The following is a 13,867-nucleotide window of genomic DNA, read 5'->3' as shown; positions in this document are numbered from 1 at the left end:
ACCAGGAAAAGATCAGTGCAGTGCACTAGGGGGAACGTGCAGGATTAAAAGCACTGAAGGACCTAGTGGGATCATCTTAAGCCAGAAATAGATGTAAGTCTCTACAGTCCTGCTGCTCAGACACATCTCTGTATGATCCACAAAACTAATACACACAATCACTCTGTGCCATTTAAGACTACTCGACGTAATCATATGGAAAATAGTACCAGCGTCATACCTAAGGGTCTTAAGGGCAGGAAACACTAGAATTGCATGCTGCCAACCACCCAGATCACACCAGAACACGCATTTGGCCAAGGAAACACCATACTATTTGAAAGGCTACATACACATTAGCTGTCCTACATTCGGGCGACCATCAGAACAAAACAAGCCATACAATGCCTCAACACTAAATACTTGCTATCCAGCATCCTGTCACTCCATTGTCACACCAGAACATAAGCACAGTTCTAGTGTGTACAGTAATGTATATTGAAATTGAGTGGAATCAGACTGTGCCTGTATAGGAAGCAAAAGGAAATATTTCTAGAAGCAGGTGGCTAAACATAGCACACAGCTGGGTATTTTATAGCTCCCTTTAGCTGGGTTCCTATGGGACTGCATAAGAGAGCTTAATATCCTTCTAGAGGCATGGCACAAATCATAACCACAAGTCAGACTGAACTGTAGACTAGGCCAGATAGTTACTTGTCAGAAGGAGAATTTGTAAAGTCTGGCATAACCTGCCACTAATCCAGATTCAAAGAAGAGTAATGGTCAGGCAGGAAACACAGAAGCCATCCAACTAGTGGGAGTCAGACAACAATCGAACAAGTCATCCTTCCTCTCTCTCCTTCTCAGGAGCCCTAAGTCAGGCAAAGCAGGTTAGAACACTGGACCCAACATGGAACCCAGAAACAGACCAATAAGTGAACCCCATTCATGGAAATGCAACCAGAACGCAAGATAAATTCTCAGAGCAGAATGTCAAAATGACTAACCAGCTTTTATTTACAACACTCCTTAAGGACAGACACAGACCAAGAGGGGACATAACAAAGGGAAAGGAACAGCCACCATGCCCCTTGCCTACCCACCCTGGGGCAGGATCCCCGACATCAATGCCCGGGCTAGCAACAAGCATGGACAGTGCCACTATCTGTCAATGCCCAGCACACACCAAGGCTGTCCCCAGCCCTGCTGGGGCACGGGGCTGGGCTCTGGGGCTAGCTCAGAAATGCCACCTGCCCCCTGGCTGGGGCTACAAGTCAGCAGAGCGTAGAGACAACAGAAGTCAGAGCACCTTCTTAGCATAGGTTAAGGGAGACCACTCAGTTTTGTCCTATGCAACAAAATCCCAAGAGAGGTTGCCCTTGAGGGACTTTGCACCTCAGTCCATTTTCTGCTCTTCCCCATCACTGTCCCAAGGGCCTGAACATATACATACAGAGATGGTAGCACAACACCCTTCATCCACCAGATCCAAAGCTCAGGTATTGTATGAGGATACTGGTAGCAATATAGGTATTGTACTGTATCCACCTAAATTCCATGTATTGATAGGGTGGACTACAGAAACCTTTATTGCTTCTGTTTCATCATCCTCTCTCAGCCTCTCCCAAAGAAGGGCTGGGCTTTGAGAGGGGTATAGGAAAAGACTAGGTCTGGTTGTTCTGATTCTTCTGTCTTTTTTCACACTCCTAGATGGACAGGACAAACACACTAGCCTCTTGGCCACCATCAGAGTAAAATGTCATTTACTAAGGGAATAGGAAAATTCCTGGGCCCAATTGTAGAATGAAGGCAGGCAGCCCAGGCCAGGGGGTGCTGTGAAGGAAAGGCAGAAAGCCTACCCCTTCCTAGGAAATTCAGAGCCAGCCCCAGGCACAATCCAGACCAAAGGAGGAAACCAACACAAAGTCATCAAATTCATGTACCAATGGCCACACACCAGCGCTTGGGGCTGGACCGGCCAGGGCACCTTAGGATTTCTTAGCATCTTGTGTGTTCCGCCGCTTTAGGTCACTCAAGTCAACAGGTTTGAATGCTGTAAAAAAGAAGAAAATAAAAGCAATGAGACACAATTTAGGATAAGACTTCTGATTGCCCACATTGCTTTCCATCAAGACTCCCTCTAGTCCTGGCAAGAACAAGAATGCTAGACTCTCCACCATCACCTGACAATTACCACCCTTTATTCTAAGTAACTGTGAGTCAACTCCTCTATGCAACCCTATTCAAAACAGGCCATAAGCTGTCAACACTGAATACCACAACATTGAATTCACAAGGTCATAACACAGATTCTGCAAGCATAAAATTCCAAATATGTAAACTGGACTAAGTTTAAGCAAATTAGGTACATTGACATTCATGTACCTCATCACCAAATTCATGCAGATAGGATTATGAACAGCTATTAGCGATTATATCCAAATAAGTGCTATGTTCAGAAGCAGCATAAGTCTGAATAGTAGCTGCTCAAGACAAGCCATGTGCTTTTATTCCTCACTTGTGGCTTCTTGGAAACATCTATCAAGACTTTGTTGAAAACAGCATGCTACTCTAAGTAAACCTTCAGTCCGATTCAGCAAGCTCTTCTGAGGATATGAACATTTATTTTTAAAATCCAGGACAATGGGTGAGTAGGTATAGACAGAAAGGATTATGAGAAGGGGCAAGATGGACTGAAGACAATCCATACTCCAATAATCTTCAAGTCCTACCCAGAGCACCCACCCACCAACTTTGATTTCTGAACCTCCAGCAGAAGCATTGCATTTATCTGAGCCATTATGATTACAAGTCTGCATCCACTGGTGTGTGTTTGTTTGTTTAATTAGCAAACAGATTCTTAACATCCTAAAAAAAACCCTCCAGATTTTACAGTCTTCAGAGCAAGCATGGCAGAGTTCTAGATCACTATAGTCAAAACATATATTTATTCATTAAAGCATTTCTACCCCACCTTTCTGTCGCCAAGACACTCAAGAAGGAATACCACCATATTAACACACAATTAAAAGTAGTACAATCCTAAAATGACAAAATTCAGCAGGGGGATAGTGCCAGTGAGCAGCAGCAGGCACACTACATCTTCATGTTTCCAAATAGCCTCCTAAACAAGAGTTTCACAGTATGACAGGAGGCCAAGAGTAATGAGGGAACATGGACTTCTTGGGGTAGATTGTGGGGGTATGGTGGGGGAGCATTCTGCCAGCTATTATTTTCTGAATTTGTATCTCATCTTTGCAACAATGTGTCAAGGAAGCTAACGACCACTTTGGGGCAATGGCTGAAAAGGTCTTTAGCCATACAGCTACCCACCCCGCCTCAGATAGTGGAGGAACACAAAGCAAGGACTCAGATGATGACCAAAGTGAATGAGTGGGCTCATAAAGGAGGAGGCAGTCCAACTATCTTGGTCCCAAGGTCAAGTAGGGCTTTAAAGATAGACACCAACACTTTGAATTGAGCTTGGAAACAACTTGGAAGCTAACAAGATGATAAAGTATTGGAGTTGCATGATCTGAGCAACAGACCCAGTTAGGACTCTCATAGCTACATTTTAAACCAAATGAAATTTCCAGACTCCCTTCAAAGGCAGCCCCACATAGTGTGTGTTAAAATAATTGAATCTGATGTCACCAAGGCATGTGAAATACTGGGTAGATCTGACCTCTCCAAGAAAAGGCACCACTGGCAAAGAGAAACTCACCCTTCAGACTGGGGTTTGGAGTCTTCTCCACATACTCCTCCACAAGGCCCCGTTCACCACCTGCCATTTGGCTGCGGAGATCCCGCTCCACACACTGCCATGCTAGAGAAAAGAGGAACAGTAAGGTAGAGAAAAACTCCACACACAAACGAAAGAATAATTATTTTCCTTGGCCCAGACAGCTGCTAGTCCTGGGCAGGCTAAGATAACCTAGATATTAAGCAGTAGTTTGAACTCTGCTTTGGAAACCATTTTAAGATGTAAATAGGGAACTGGGGAGACAATGACCAAAGACACAGCTTTTTGCTATGTTAGATGGGAATTCAGAGGAGAATCTGACACATGGGACTGACAATGCTGATCTATTAGTCCCAAGTATCAGATTCACTCTGACATTACAAAAATCTCCAACTTCAGCCATTTCCCCCACTTCCCCATACACATCTTAAAGACACAGATAAAAACAACACTCAAATTGGCCACATTGTGAGGAAGAGAAACAATACAACAGGGTAGGAAGTGGGATAGTGCGCCACTGACTAAGTGGAGGTGCAGTAATTGGGAATCTTTCCCAAGCGTAACCACCGCACCTTCATAAATGAAGCGCACATTCTCCTCATGTGCAGGAGTGAAGATCTCACTGCTGTTGCTTGGGGAGCGAGGGCTGCTGTTCCTCTTGCCATTGTAAACAACTCTGGAGACAGGGGAGCTGGAAATGAAGTGGAGACCTCAGTGTGAGATAGGGCAAAATAGTGGTCTTTGCCACCAATAGAGAAGCAAGAGAGAAAGGGTTACAATAAGAGTCATGGCAAAATAATCCAATAAAACCCCTCTAGGGTCATCAGTACAGCTCTAATATTTACTCTTTTCAGATGAACTGTAGCCAGCTGAGATTGGGATGATTCTCCAAATGTGGTTGTCAGTAATGGGACACATGTCCATGAGCAAACTGCTTTAAAGTTCCTCTTAGTTTCACACTCACAACTAGGCCATGTTTTGGATTGTCCAAAGCCAAATAATATGTACCAATTCTTTGGGATCATTGGGAGATGGCTGCTCCCAGTGTGGCTGCCTCCTTGCAGTACTGAACATTTCTGGTGCGGGTGGGTGGCCCTCCTTTGCAGAAAGCAAAGCTCTGTACTGTCCCCAGGGACAGCACACAGGGAGACCTGGGAGTTTGTACATGGGGAAGACTGGGAGATATAGTCCTTTCAGGTGCTTTCCCCATAGAGCTCTATAGAGAAAGGACTACATCTTCCAGCATTCCCTGCATGTGGACTAGCGACAACTAGGACAACTTCCTAGTTGTTGCTGGGACAACACAAGGCTCTACTTCCTGTAAAGGAGCCCCCCTTGCAATGAAAGCACCTAGTACTGTGCAGACACTGCCAGACTGAGAATGGCTGCCTCCCTGCAATTCCAAAGGGCTAGTGCATATTATTCAGCTTTGGATATTCCAAAGCACAATCTTACTCACAACCCAAAGTAGACTGTTGTACAGATAATAAGCAGACACTTCCAACAGACTGACTTCCCAAGAGCTACCCAAAGAGTCTGGGTGTATGTGTGCTTGTATGTATTAGAATATAAATACAAGACTCTCAGGTCCAACCTGTTAAAGACTAATTAAGGGCTCAGACCCTGGCATTCATTTACCTTTGTTACCCAAACAATTCCTGATCCACTGTCAGGAAACAACACCAGGTAATTTTAGTCAAACAACTATTTTCACAAGCAAAAAATAATAATTCAAAGATCGATAGCAAAAGCTGCAAATATAAAACGTGAGCCAGATATGGACACCCTCCTTAACACTGACAGAAGTTCAGTCCTCACAGCCCCATCATTTTTCTCACCTTGTCATGGCTACCTCTTGTCCAGCGCTGGCCCAGGCACTGGATGTGTGGGTTGGCGACTCTAGAACAAAGATAGACACTGAGCTCACTAGAGATGGACCCTCATTAGCCACAATTTAAGATGGGGGCAAAATATCCAAATGAGTTAATAAGGATGGAGACATGCCCTGTTCACTGTGAAGAGAAGAGATAGTGCATCTTGCAGACACAGAGGACAGAATTCCAAGTACTTCCTTACCACACTTGCCCACAGAATCCCTACTCCCGTGCCCCATCACTAGAAACCCCCAATATGGTTTTTTTAAAAAAACAAACAAACGTGACCTCCCCTCTCCCTCGACTCTAGAGAGCCCCTGTTCCCAGAGACACCTGTGCTCTGGAGCCCTCGTTACCAGATGCGTCCCTCGACACCCCCAACCCCGGGCTGGCCTGTCTGTCCCCGTCCATGGGAATGGGAAGCCAAGTTTCCAGGCCGGGGATAGGGGGAGAAAGGAGCGAGGAGCCACAGCTCCCTAGACAGTGGTGCGCCCCTCCGTCCGAGAACTACAGCAGGACCGACGTGGTCTTGGCATCACGCTAGGCCGAGAGGAATAAGAGCGGACGGCTCCACGGGAGTCGGTTAATGAGGGCCGCGGCCTGGGGTTCCGCCATGGGGCGGGTTCGCGACCCCGCTCGCCCCCTCCCCGCCTCCCCCACTCGCTTCACCTGGGCCCGGGGTGGTCCCGGCTTTTCTCGCTGCTGCCAGGCCCGGGGCGGAAGAGAGCGCCTAGGCCGGGCTGCGCGTGCGCACTGCGGGTGAATGGGTCCGGATAGCCCCAGCTCGGTATACCCGAGGGAGAGGGTTTCCATGGAAACGGAGCGACAGGGCAGGGGGCGGGGAAGGGTTTCCATGGAAACGGGAGTCAGGGGTAAGCTTTGGAAGGGGAAGCTCCTGTTAACTAGAAGGACCCCGCTTCCCTCATGGCAGAGTCGGAACATCCAGAAACGGGGCTGGAGGGAGAAGAGCTGCCACAAGCCCTCGAGTTACAGCCGTGTCTGTTGCCTCCTTACTGCGGAATAGCTTTACAGGGAAATCTTTCGCTTCTCTTCTGTTTGTTCTCTGGCCAAAGCTAAGCTGGCTTCGTGAAAACTGCGTGACTAGAACATGCTAAGCCTATCCATCATTCATTATAGCCAATCCTCTGATTACTATGGGGGAAACCCGTAAGTAGTTTTCACACGTGACTCCTCCCCCCACCACCGTAGTTTGTAGCATATACCCTAAAGGAGGCTTTCCTATTTACAAAATCCAGCTGTTTGGGCTGTCCTTTGGGGCAAGGGAAATTCCAACGCATTTCCTGATATTTATTCTGTTTTGCTGGGGCAGGCTTGCTTTTGTTATCCGCTTCAGGATGCAGAAGGCTATAAGCACAGATATATAATATTTACACTCACACAAACACATCTCTTTCCTCACACTGCTAAAATCCCCATGAAAATTAAACTTGCCATCATTTGGATGGGTTTCATTATCCATCCATTTTAAACAAATTTTAGATGTTGCTGCCGATTTACAAGTGCTATTTACAACATTCTGAAGGATGGAACAAACTCTCAGGATTCCTCAGGAACAACAGCACAGCTAGTGTTGTGATCCGAGCAACAGACCCAGTGTAGTAGCAACACTGTGCTTCTGTGACACAATCCTAGATAGCTCAGTAGGGGAAAGTGTGAATGGCTACCACAGTGACATGTGGAACCTGAATCTGGAGGAAGACTGAGAGCGCCAACTGAGAAATTAGCCCGACTGCCCTAGATCTGTCAATGCATGCTGACCCACATGGCACCTATTCACTATTGGTTTTCACCAGGGAGACAAACTACCTGATTAGGAAGATGCAATTTTTAGCACTTCAGGAATCTTCCAGTATGGACCAACAACCTCCAGCATGGACTCTTCTCCAAGGAACACCACTTCTTATTTTCTCTGGGCCTAATTCCCTAGTTAATTCATTTGCCAAGTCATTACTAAAGTCATTAGATATAATGCCAAGTCATTACTACAGCTCAAGTCATTTAAAGTCTCCAGAGCTGGTGTAGCATAGTGGCTTAGAAGATGAGTTTCACAGCGCAGTTCTACCATGAATTCACTAGGCAAGCCATTCCTTCTCAGCCTCAGCTGCAATATGGGGATAATACTCAACTTAAGAATTACATCAGAATAATGTTAAATGCTTTGCATGCTCAAAAAGTGCTATGCAAATCCCAAGTATTATTTTTGGGGGAAAGGATAAAAACTTTGTTATAGACTTCTTATACCATCACCAAGTGACTAATTGTAAGAGAACCTTCTCTGCTTGAACTTATTAGAAATGGGAAACCAAAGAGAAAGCTCCAAGTACAGGAAGCCAAATAATTTGTTTCTGCTAACTGTACCATGTACCAAAGATCATACAATTATTAGCAGCAGCACTTTGAATGCACATACAAAGCCATTTATTAATTTGAACAGGAAGCATGGCTATCCCTATACATGAATAGAAGGAAGAAAAACCACCAAAGAGTTTGGGAATGACTTTATTGAAAAAATAAAAGGCTGTACCAGAATCACATAGAAAATACAGTAGAAAAGCAAATCTGGGGTGAGCAAACATTGAAAATAAGACTTTGTATACAACATCATTGGGATAGTCCATATTTACAGCATTGGGATGCCAGCTTGGGTTTGAGGCCATTTTCTCTTTTGCATTATTGTATAAGGATTCTTCTTGGAGTTTCTTCAGGAAAATAGCTTTAACATTGCTGAAATTGCATTATTCAAGATCACAGTCATTGCCAGATGGGTACTGGAAGATGTATGCTTGCACAGATTAGTACCCAGTCCAGTCCAGCTCATCACAACCTGTGTGAACCTCCTGTAAAACAGTGCCATGAAGGCTGGTATGTCCCAGCCATTATACCCATTTTAGCTAAAGCCTGCCTCCAGCAGGTACTGGGCAATGGCAGGTGGCACTTCTCTTTGAAGGGGCTATCTCAAGCATAGCTCTCTGAGAAACCCCTAAGCCACACACACACACACACACACACACACACACACACACACTACAGCCAGACCGCGGTCTCTTTAGGAGGCCATACATTCCCTTGCCAATCTAGTAAGAGCTAATGTCATTTTTGCTAGCCTCCTTCCAGCATGCAACAGATGTTCCTGCTTGCCATGGAAACTGGACTCCACATGGGAAAGAGCTGAAGGGTACAAACTCAGTCCATTCGGGTTGCTTTGAAAAGCTCCACAAGGTCCTTGTACTCAGGATCAATAAGGTCAGATGGCTTCTCCCCTTCATCATTGGTGGCATCCAACTCAGCTCCAAGAGAGATTAGGTACCTATGGAATCAGAGAAAAAGTCAGTGATTGGAGGGGATCTAATTTAATCTATTAAGAATCAAAGAGACAATTCCATCTCTGCTGGAAGTATCCTATATTGCAGAACCAGGTTGTAGCTAGAATTGTGCAGATGGGTTCAAAGAACCTGGGTCCCGCAGCTCCTGAGAGACCCCAGCTCCACCCCTTCCTATTTTCTTCATTATCTCACTCACTCCAAGGGGCCGCTGGGGTGAACACGGGCCCCCTCTCCCCTAGCTATGCCTCTGTGCAAGACCCAGTGGGGATCCTGTTGGTCTAGCACTAAGTCCAGCACTAATACATTGCAATAGGCAACTGTATTACATTTTTATCAGAGGGGCAATCTGTCAGATTCCTCCATTCAATCATTATCTGCGTTACGACACATATGGATCTGGCTGTCTGATTTCTTTGTTATTGCAGCTGTTTAAAACAATTGTAGCCTGAACTGCAGAAATGGCTGCTGATCCCATATGTATGCTGATCCCATATGTACACAGTCCAGCCAACTTTCCCTCATGTACAAGCTGTTGTACATAGGAAATTGAGATGTTGTGAATTGACCCTTTGAGTCTTACGTAAAGCTATCCTTTCTTGATAAAGAGTTCTGGCCTCTATAGGTGGTTTCTATTTTCATAGTCTCCCATTACCTATGTTATATTTGGGAAAGAATTTTAATCACGTATGCCAATGAAGTATCCTTGTCATTGAAAGGAATCCTAGTTTTGTCTGACTAACACTGTCTGTAATGTTGGATCATCTACTCCATGCTCTGAGTCAGCAGCAGACGCTTATTTTCATAATCTTCCAGCCTAATTGTGAAGCAATCACTTCTTCCCTATTTTCCTTGCCTACGAGGCCAGCAGTTTGTCAGTGTGCCAGGGGCGGGGGGGGGCAGGGTTGGACAAGTGGCTCTAGATTTGAAAAGAGGTTCATATAAGTTGACAACTCTGACCTTGCAATGTCAGTATGCCCATCACTGCAAGCTATGTGCAAGGGTGTCCAGCCATCTTCATCTTTTTGATGGATGTCGGCACCATATTTAACCAAGAGCTTGACGCAGTCAAGATTCCCAGAAAGCACAGCTTCATGGAGCGCAGCCATACCTAGTGGGGAGAAGATAAATATAATCAGCCATAGCCTGTGTGGACTCTCTTGAGCCCACAGGCTATGGTCCTAGGAGGGTCTATGAGAATCTGCAGTGCTAATGTGCAAGCAGAGAATCCAAAGGACACAAAAACCTCAGAGCAGGGAAAGAGAGGCCTGAAAGTGAGTTGAAACATCTTCCACTCTACTCAGTAACAGTTTCTCATGAAACCAGACTAGGACCTTGATTTTATTTGGGTAAAAAGACTCCTGCTATCTAAAGTCCGATGTGATAAGGTAAGATGTGGAGAGGCAGGAAGCTTGCAAAATAAGCAAAGAATGATGCACTAGTGAGTAAGAATGAAGCTCAGTTGGACATAGTAGTTAACACATAGTGTTTCTATGGTTACAAAGTAATGTCCTACTGGGTTTTCCAGATGCTTCTTTTCACAGTGAGATAATGGCAGGAGGAAATGGTTCAAAAGGGCAGTGGCTCCAGTTTGGTATGGAATCAGGGTACTTTCTGTCAAGCAGGTACTCTGTTCATTTTCTTGTGCTGCCATTGTGATATGGGTCTGGGATAGTCTTTGCTCTACCCCCACTTCATTTGTTCCGATTATAAATGTAACATTCATCTGCACTGGAACGTGTTATTTTGCAGGTTAATCAAGGGTTTTAAGCTTTCTTGACTAGAGAGAGAATACAAGCTTACATTTTTGCTATATGCCAGGAGATGTCCATCCCCTTAGAGGGGGAGCTAAGACAATTCATCTATAGGGAAGCAAATTATAAGGCCTGCTGTACTGGTGCAACAGAGGGATTGGAGAGATGGGGGAGAGAGCTCTCCACCCTCAGGCAACCCCGCCCCCCAACAAAAACCCCAACATTATATAGTTTGATTCATGGCTTGCCTCTGGGATGAGGCACCTTCTCATGGCTACCACTACCCCGGCTGGTTCTACCCACATCACACTTACCAGAAGGATAGATAGTGTCCAAGGTGACTTTCCTAGCGCGGATGAAACGTCCCACCTGCTCCAGGTCACCCTGCCGAATGTGGTCCTGGAAGACAACGTCGTTGGGGAAACGCACAGTCCTCAGGCTTCTATACCTCCTGTACCTGGGCAGCGACTGCGATGCTGGGTAGTAATACTTCATGGTGGCAGTCTGCTCTGCAGTACCCCGGGAGAAGGGAGAAGAAGAAACCAGTAGGGCGGGGAGACTGAGAAAGTGTCTCCAGAAAGAAGCAGCGGTTCACAGCACCCCACGCAGTTCTTCCCTTCTTGAGGTGCCAACATACATCAGCCCCCTAGCTCTTGAAGGGCCCACTACTGCCCAATGCTTGCAGTTACCAGGCTGAGGGGATTCTGGCAATGGGTTTCAGTTATTCCTGGAACTTCTCTTGAACAGCACTGCACAGTGTTATCTCTTGCCGAGGGATGGAGGGCTTCAGAGGCGTCTTCTGTTATATAGCTTACCCCGCTGGCTATTTTGAGGATCCTCAGCTCATGTTATTTGCCATGAGATTTTGTAATTGAGCTGCCCTGCCCTCCAGCCTCCCCCTTTCAAGCGCAAGGCAGAGTCTCAGCTTACAGCCCACCTGTTGATGTGCAATAGTCAACGGGTCAAGCTTGCTCCATGATTTGCATGTGCAGATCACTGCCACCTCCGATTGTGCAAAACCATTATTTGCAAAACTCCCTGTTTGCTCTGGTTGCAGCAGCCTGTTAGCACAGCGGCCATTGTTTCCCCCGAACTTGGTATACACAGCAATCTCCATGAGCAGAGAAATGCACAAAACAGCAAATGTTAACATTTTCCAGTGAGGAACAGTCCAGTTATGTGAGCACTGACGGCAACTTTTACAGGAAACAATGCATTTTCTTAAGTTGCATTGCTCCAGCTCACTGCACTTCATTATATCATGGCATTTTATAATTTTGCATTTAACATTTTGATCTGATTTTAAAAACATCTTTTAAATTGGTTTGTATTGTGTATTGGCTTCCCCATCCCCACCCCTCCCCTTTTTGGTCTGTTACGATTTAATGTGATGTGTCTTTTTATCTCATGTTTTAATATTGTGTTGTAAGCCACTCAGAGAGCAATTCATTATGGGCGGCTAGCATGGTTATTATTTGAATATTCAAGGTATTTTAAAGTGATATGGTGCATACACTAACAATGGCCACCGACTGAGAACGGTTGAGACATCAGCTTCAGTACCAGTTCTCAGCTGTTAACTGTTCATGCATTGTACAAAAAATGCATCAATGCAAAACAAACCTGCTCTCTGCACCAATGGAAGCCCATCCAGCTTGAGCAGTTAGACAGTGATTGTGTGTAATAGGAAGGATCACACCACCAACCTTGGGCCAGGTCTCAAGGCTGTAATTAATCTCTTGTTATTTTCTTGAACAGAAGTGTCTGTGTGAGGGAAAGAAACGAACTTCAACCACAGCTGTCATTCTCTTCACTATGTCCAATCTCTCCACTTGCATGAATTGCTCCACTGCAGCTGAACTCTATTGCAATAGAATAGGGGGTTCTACTTACAATCTAGGGGCTATATCCCAAGAAAGTTAGTCCTGACTAACTACAACTGAAATAAGTGAGACAATTTAGTCACAACTAACTCAGTCCCCATTCATTTCAGTGGGACCTGGGAACTGTAATTCTCTTAGAATACAATTCTAGGTTTTTCAAGACGCCTGCAGATACCGCTGGGATCCCAGGGCTGATCTGCCACTGCAGTCTCGGTCTCTCTTTGTGAAATTTAAAAGTAGCATTTGGAAGGAAGAGCTTATCAGGAGCAACTTTGGGTCCTTCAGGCCAATTTATAGTACAATTCAGTAACCACTGTTGTCAGTAAAAGAATAGAGGGGAGAAGGGGAAGGGAGCAACATTCATGCTGAAATATCTGTTGGCCTAACCTACCTCACAGGGTTGTTGTGAACAGGAAATAATCATGTATACTTCCCTAAGTTTCTTAATTTTGCATGTTATACCCTCTTTCCATTGTTCTCCTTCCCATTTACATTTACAAGTAAACACAGCCATGGCTGTGTCTACTCTGCATTTAAAAAGTCGGCACCAAAAATCCTGAATTCTGTAACAGAACTTTTAAAAATGTGCAACGAATTCTGTTCGTTTTGCACTGATACACTTGTGCAGAATTTAACAGCTAAAGCATATTGTGTTAGGAATTGGTAAATAAAACAATGCTAACAATATAAAAAGTGACTGATAAAGTGGAAAGTAAAGTGATTAGGCAAGGCTCTCCCAGAACTTCAGACCCTAAGCAAGAGTGTTCATTTCAGACTGCAGACTTCACCATGCTCTCTATTCAGCAATGTTTCAAAGATGAAGGAAATTGGTCTATAACACTGGAACTCTTTCCTGACCATTCATTTGAAATTGTTGATGTTATAATAGAAGTGACCTTCATGCCCAAAAGTATCCAATAGGACCTTAACATTTGTGTCTTAAAGCATTATCAAAGCACGGTAGCCAGTCTGGTCCTCAAGGAAAAAGGCCTCCTTGTAACTATTTAAAGATGCTATCAAATGCAATAGAACAAGACACTCAGGAACAAAATTACTGAGCTTCAAGAAGAGGGAACTCTATCTAGATTTCTTACTGAAGAAGCGATAAGTTAAATCAAGCAGTGTGCACTCTCCCAAGCTTAAGAGTATTTGATTATCTGTTGTATGAATATTTTAATGGGATTAGTGTTTAAGCATTTACTTCCTGGTTGTCTGATGTAGTCTGTATACTAAGAAGGGTGTGAGTAGCAGCCTACAGACTGTTGGAAGTGAAAGACTTTGCGCTGTCTCTTGT

General features: G+C 44.9%; 2 protein-coding genes across 6 annotated transcripts; both read right to left on the bottom strand.

Annotated features, from left to right (window-relative positions):
* Positions 1 to 972: 972 nt before the first annotated feature.
* On the bottom strand, positions 973 to 6,414 carry MCRIP1 (MAPK regulated corepressor interacting protein 1). 4 transcript variants are annotated; one of them, XM_053297147.1, is made up of 5 exons: positions 6,265 to 6,414; positions 5,560 to 5,620; positions 4,294 to 4,412; positions 3,704 to 3,805; positions 973 to 2,032 (listed from the first exon to the last, which is right to left on the bottom strand). In XM_053297147.1, exons 2-5 carry the CDS (start codon positions 5,565 to 5,567, stop codon positions 1,968 to 1,970), a joined length of 294 nt encoding a protein of 97 aa, XP_053153122.1. In that variant the 5' UTR covers positions 5,568 to 5,620; positions 6,265 to 6,414; the 3' UTR covers positions 973 to 1,967. The 4 variants fall into 4 exon arrangements, with proteins under 4 accessions (XP_053153122.1, XP_053153123.1, XP_053153121.1 ...); XM_053297148.1 differs by having other exon boundaries at positions 5,560 to 5,733; positions 6,265 to 6,390; XM_053297146.1 differs by lacking the exon at positions 6,265 to 6,414 and adding an exon at positions 5,952 to 6,238.
* Positions 6,415 to 8,099: 1,685 nt separating this feature from the next.
* On the bottom strand, positions 8,100 to 11,513 carry PPP1R27 (protein phosphatase 1 regulatory subunit 27). 2 transcript variants are annotated; one of them, XM_053297144.1, is made up of 4 exons: positions 11,380 to 11,513; positions 11,005 to 11,199; positions 9,897 to 10,047; positions 8,100 to 8,923 (listed from the first exon to the last, which is right to left on the bottom strand). In XM_053297144.1, the coding sequence occupies exons 2-4, from the start codon at positions 11,183 to 11,185 to the stop codon at positions 8,800 to 8,802; spliced, it is 456 nt and encodes a 151-aa protein (XP_053153119.1). In that variant the 5' UTR covers positions 11,186 to 11,199; positions 11,380 to 11,513; the 3' UTR covers positions 8,100 to 8,799. The 2 variants fall into 2 exon arrangements, with proteins under 2 accessions (XP_053153119.1, XP_053153118.1); XM_053297143.1 differs by having other exon boundaries at positions 11,005 to 11,497.
* Between the last annotated feature and the right edge of the window lie 2,354 nt (positions 11,514 to 13,867).

The sequence above is a fragment of the Hemicordylus capensis genome, chromosome 2 (assembly GCF_027244095.1).
Source record: "Hemicordylus capensis ecotype Gifberg chromosome 2, rHemCap1.1.pri, whole genome shotgun sequence".
NCBI lineage: Eukaryota > Metazoa > Chordata > Lepidosauria > Squamata > Cordylidae > Hemicordylus > Hemicordylus capensis.
Note: the sequence above shows the minus strand (reverse complement) of the source record. Positions and strands in the feature narration are given on the sequence as shown.